At 41.1% G+C, this 6,000-nt stretch overlaps 1 protein-coding gene across 14 annotated transcripts in view; it reads left to right on the forward strand.

The window, feature by feature from the left end:
* The window catches only part of LOC147431109 (Protein kinase superfamily protein), a 77,281-nt gene that overhangs the window by 17,438 nt on the left and 53,843 nt on the right, over nucleotides 1-6,000 (forward strand). For 7 of the 14 annotated variants that reach the window (XM_086493757.1, XM_086493756.1, XM_086493755.1 and 4 more), the window contains 3 exons: nucleotides 5,045-5,143; nucleotides 5,379-5,463; nucleotides 5,600-5,915. In XM_086493757.1, the coding sequence (XP_086349883.1) occupies nucleotides 5,112-5,143; nucleotides 5,379-5,463; nucleotides 5,600-5,915 (433 nt within the window). In that variant the 5' untranslated portion in view covers nucleotides 5,045-5,111. Of the gene's footprint in view, nucleotides 1-5,044; nucleotides 5,144-5,229; nucleotides 5,269-5,368; nucleotides 5,464-5,599; nucleotides 5,916-6,000 lie in introns of those variants that run through there. The other 7 variants (XM_086493765.1, XM_086493767.1, XM_086493763.1 and 4 more) reach the window with 3 other exon arrangements.

Below are 6,000 nucleotides of genomic sequence, written 5' to 3' on the forward strand. Positions count from 1 at the left end.
GTGGTTGAGAGGTTAATCGTGCTTTACGTGAGAGAGTGTGTTCATGTTGTCCACTGCTAATCTTTCCCAAGAGTTTTGGGGAAAGGGATTGAAACTGTTGTTCATATTTGCAATCGCTCTCCTAATAGTACATTGAAAAATGACATTCCAGAGGAGGTTTGGTATGGCAAACCTGCCTCTTATGATCATTTGAGAGTATTTGGCTGCGAAGCTTTCGTTCATGTACGCAATGACTTGAGAATAAAGCTTCATATGAAGTCCATTAAAGGAGTCTTCCTAGGTGGGGAAGAAGGTGAAATGGGTTATAGAGTGTGGTTACCACAATTTAAAAAGGTAATACGCAGCGGAGATGTAGTGTTCAATGAGGCAAAATTGCTTAAGAATGCTATAAAATCTGATGCTGACAAGAAAACTGTTAGATTTAAGCCTTTCATACCTTCCATTGATGTTGAAAAAGAGCCTCATGATGCATTACGGCAAGCTGAAATTGATAATCAGCCGGTTAACCTTGAGCCAGAAGAGGTAGGACATGATATTGATGCTCCTAATGAGGATGGACAGCCACCTGAATTGGCTGAAAATGATTTTCAGCAACATGATAGAGCTGAAAATGAGTTGCCTTATGATGTACAACCGTTGCCTGAGAATGTGGATCATTGGGTACGTAGGTCAACTCGTTTAAGAAGGCAACCGCAGAAATTTAACCCCTCTTTGGATCATGTAATGTTGACAAATGAGGGTGAACCTCTTACGTATAAAGAGGCCAAATCATGTGAGTCAAGCAGTAAGTGGGAGCTTGCAATGCAAGAGGAAATGAAATCCTTGTATGCAAATGATACTTGGGATCTTATGCCATTGCGTAAAGGAAGAAAGGCTCTTCCTAACAAATGGGTATACAAGATTAAGATTGTGGATGAAAAATCAAAGTACAAGGCAAGATTGGTTGCAAAAGGATATGCACAGAAAGAAGAAATTGATTTTCAAGAAATGTTTTCCCCTGTTGTAAAGCTTACAACTTTACGTGTCCTTTTTGCTCTCGTTGCGGTGCTTGATATTGAATTGAATCAAATGGATGCAAAGACAACATTTTTGCATGGTGACATTGAAGAGAACATATACATGAAACAACCTGAGGGTTTTGTAGTTCCTACACGTGAGGAACTAGTATACAAACTGAAAAGGGCTCTGTATAGTTTGAGACAATCATCACGGCAATGGTATAAGAAGTTTGACACTTTTATGTTGTCTCAAGGCTTTAAACGCAGCCGTGCAGATCATTGTTTGTATACGAAAAGGGATGAAGATGATAGTCCCATCATACTTGTTCTCTATGTTGATGACATGCTGCTTGTCGGGAAACATAAGACTAGTCTTGATGCTCTGAAACGTAAGCTAAATTCAGTATTTGCTATGAAGGATTTGGGTGATGCAGAGCATATTTTGGGCATGCGTATTAAAAAGAGATAGAAAGCTGAAATTGTTGTTTTAATTTCAAGAAAGGTACATTGCAAAAGTACTTGACAGATTTAATATAGCTGATGCTAAGCCTCTTGGAGTACCTTTACCTCCATACACTAAGCTTAGCAAAGCAGATTGCCCAAAGGATGAGGTGGCATTGAAAGCAATGAAGGTAATCCTTTATGCATCAACTTGTGGTTCTTTTCTGTATGCTATGGTTGCCACTTGTCCGGACATTGCTTATGCAGTGGGAGTTGTTAGTTGATACATGTCAAACCCTGGCAAAGGGCATCGGGAAGTTGTCAAATGCATTCTGAGATATTTGAAAGGTACACAATCAAAGTGTATTTGTTATGGCAAAAGTGACTTAAAGTTGCAGGGATATTGTGATGCAGACACGGCAGGTGACATGGATACCAAGAAATCTACCAGTGGATATGTATTTGCTATTGTTGGTGGTGCAGTCTCTTGGTGTTCTAGGTTGCAGAAAATTGTGGCATTGAGTACTACTGAGGCTGAATACGTTTCAGCCACAGAGGCTTCAAAGGAGGCCATTTGGTTGGGCAGGCTTGCAAAAAGAACTTGGCATGCCTGCACATACACCCGCGCTGGGTTGTGATAGCCAAAGTGTTGTCTACTTAGCCAAAAATGCCATGCTTCATGTGCGTACCAAACGCATAGATGTGCGGTACCACTTTATACGTCAAGTATTGGAGGATGGTCTAGTAACCTTGACTAAGATCCATGCAAAGGATAACCCTGTTGATGGTCTCACCAAGAGTTTTGCTAAGGCTCAACATGAGCATTGCATACAGCTGGTGGGAGTTGGTTAACTTAAAGGCGTCATTTATGCCTTTAAGTGGGAGGTTGTTAGGTTAAAGGTCCTAAATGACCTCTTATTGTACATTTTTATACTTTGTTCAGGTTCAATGTGAACCAGGACACATTTTTTTAAAGTCACTTATAATAAAAGTGGGATGGCCACAAAAACCATTATTGTGGGTTTCCCCAAAAACGAGCGTGTTTTCTCTCTCTGCTTCGATCCCTAGCGCTTCCTCTCTCCTGCACTCCGCCTCTTGCTTCTTGCCCCAATCCTGCACTCCATCACGACACGCACCTACCAGTACCCTCTGCTTCGCGCTTTCATCTCTCTCTCTCTCTCTCTCTCTAGGGTCATGAGTTATGAGGATCAGAGATGTCTTGGACTATATCTACTTGAGTTACACAGGTATAGAGACACTTTACTGGGGAGAGCTAGAGAGAGGCAGTCCCAGAGACACATTATAGATTTCTTTTCACTAGATATGGGACAGCCAGAGGAGCAGCCACCACTGCAGAGCTCGTCCCACACTCATTCGACCACTACTGGCACTCTCATCGACCGAGCATTGGAGCTACAGAGATACAGACGACCGCGACTGAGGAGAGGAGCTACACAGCATCGACGGAGACTACAACAGAAGATTCGAGCCATACTCTCTCGACATTCAGAGTGCAGATGAGGATGGATCCTCACCATTTCTTCCATCTTTGTTTCACACACTGTTACATCCAGTTTACCGGGTACCTATTGTATCAGCTGCTACACCCACGTAGTTTTAGATTGTAGTAGTAGTAGTAGTATTTTGTTCCACTTCTAGTTCTTTTCTAGTTCTTTTGTACCGAGACATGGTATTAGATTCACTATTTTGTAACTGATTGGTCTCATAGGTCATTTTGGCCTTTTGAAGACGTTAATATAACATTTCATTTCATTTCATTTCATTTCTCTCTCTCTCATTCTCATATGTCATTGCTCTTTGTACCTTAGTGACCTCTCTTCCCCTCAAGTGTACCTAGTTTATGTTTGTGGCATTGCAAGTGTTCTAGATCGGAGTCGAGGTGTCCACTGGATTAGTAGCCAAGTTCTTGTCTTCATTGCATCTTCTGCTGCCATCTTTGACATTAAGCCCCTTGGCCATGTCCTGTAAGTTGAAGATGGTGAAGGGCCTAAAAATCCTAACCCCTTTAGTCTTCAGGTTAGGTGTTTAGCCCCCTCGGCCATGTTTTGCAAGCTGGGCTATCTTCTTTTGCTTCTAGGTTTTAGGCCCCTTGGCCGTCTTGAGTAAGTCAGCTAGGGTTGGGATTCTGGAATCCTAAACCCACAAAGCGTTTATGTACGTGTGTGTGTATATACATATTGATATATTGTACATAGATAACTAGAAAAAGTACCTATACACATGTACACATATGTCTGTATGTGTGTGCTTGTGTGTTTGTTTGTGTATGTATACCCAGTGCCCACGACTCAAAACTCCATGCAGAGATTTTATATTTTATTTTATTTTATTTTCCACGGAGATTGAGAGTTTGGTAGGCTTCGCTGAAACATTTTGTAGGTCTCTGAGATTTTGTAGTTTTTTACCCATGAAACAGGCACAGTGAGTAGTTGCGCTACCATTCTAGACGCAAAAACCCTTACCCTAAAACCTGTCCCAGAAAGCATCAATCTTTTGGCACCAAGCACATGGGGCGTGCTTCAGACCATAAAAGGACCTTTTGCAATCTGTAAACCTTGTCTCGGGATCCCTGTGAGAAACTGGAGGTTGCCTGCCATATACCCTTCCTCCAAATCACCATGAGGAAGAGTGTTTCAATATCCATTTGATTCATGGGCCATCTGTGATGAGCTGCAAGGGCAAAAACTGTTCCAACAATGGCTATATGTGAAATTGGTACAAAGGTTTTGATGTATTCATTAGGCCGCTTTGAAAAGCCTGTGGCTACAAAGCGAGATTTGTGCTCATCCAGCGAACTGACTAGTACTCTATGTTGTAAAAATAACCCACTTGACCTTCTGTTTCTTTGGTCTATGAATCAACTTGTAAGTATCATTCTTCTCTATGGAATCCATCTTAGCTTGCATAGCCTCCTTCCACTGCAGCTGTGAAAGGGCCTCCTCAATTCAAAGAGGTTTTCTTTTCCATGAGGATCGAGGATATCAAAGCATAGTCCTGTTTTTGAAAATATGGAAAATATAGTCCCAAAGGTTGTATTGCCTCTTTGAAGGTTATGGCAGACCTCACCTTGTTGTCTTTACGATTGCCTTTTTTCGAAATTTGCAAATGCTGCAGCTTCAGAAGCTCTCATTCCAGGCTCATTTGAACAATTGTCGTGAGCTGTGATGGCAGCCTTGCTGACATGAGCATGGGAATTATGGCATTTCATATTTACATCTTTATCTTGTATTGCTGCATGATTGAAGGTTATGGCAGACCTCACCTTGTTGTCTTTACGATTGCCTTTTTTCGAAATTTGCAAATGCTGCAGCTTCAGAAGCTCTCATTCCAGGCTCATTTGAACAATTGTCGTGAGCTGTGATGGCAGCCTTGCTGACATGAGCATGGGAATTATGGCATTTCATATTTACATCTTTATCTTGTATTGCTGCATGATTGAAGCTTATGCACACACAATTTCAATCAATTTGCCAGCCAATCCTTCAATACAGCAAGCTTTTTGTTTCATGGAGTCTGCAGCTATCTTGTCAAGCGCTTCCTTCAAGTATTAATCTGGCGCCTTTTCTTTTGATGATGACTTGCAGGTGAGTTCTTTTCTGTTATTGAGGCTGCATGCTATAAATGTCCGACCTTAGCTAAATCAAGAAGAAAATGCTACCAAGAACTGACCAACTCAAGAATTTGTATGCGCTCTACCACCTTACCACCTTTTTGCTGATTTGCTTTAGGTTTGCTTAATTGGTGTACACAACTGGTCTTCTTATAATCATTTCCTGAGCACACTACTTATAAAAATCTCTGTTTCTATGTAAGTTTATGCATGTGCCATGAATATCTGTGGTATTCAATAATTTTGCTTTTGTACTTTTGTTAAAGACCATGATATCAAGACTAATGGGTTTGTGAAGCTTGATCCAGTTTTCAGCTGTTCAATGTACCATGGATTGTGACAATTGAATGCTGCGAGTGCCTGTTCAGCAGTTCTCATCATCCATCATTCCAGGTCTTTTGTCTTCTGATGTGCTTTGTCCATACAGATTACTAAAGATTGTTACAACAATTTTATAAAGCCAAATAAGTTGGTTGATGCTGGTTTTTCCTACTGATTCCTTCCTCTTCATCCTTTAAATTACATGCAGGAGAATACCTTGTTTCTGAGTTTGTTGCTTCCTTACTTCTGGAGAAAGCTGAAGCATGGAAATATCTTAATAAGAACCCATGGGGCAAGCATGAACAATTCTTCGCCAGTGGTTCCAATTTATGTCGTCAATACAAAACATACAAACACAAGTGCTCATAAATCAGGGACGCCTACAGGGGCAATTGTAGGTAGTGTGGCAGGGGCAGTTTTGCTCGTTATTGTTACTTTAACAATGGTTTGCTTGTCCCTTCTTCGTACAAAAAAATACACAAGCCAACAGTCTGAGACAGGGTCTTCTGATCATTCGATTGAAGGTGGAGGGTTCATATTTGATATTCCAACTCATATATAAGTCAGCTTTGCATAGAGCATGTGGCTGATCCCAACTCTTTTAACTTT

This window comes from Adiantum capillus-veneris, chromosome 21 (assembly GCF_014529385.1).
Source record: "Adiantum capillus-veneris isolate H3 chromosome 21, ASM1452938v2, whole genome shotgun sequence".
Taxonomy (NCBI): Eukaryota; Viridiplantae; Streptophyta; class Polypodiopsida; order Polypodiales; family Pteridaceae; genus Adiantum; species Adiantum capillus-veneris.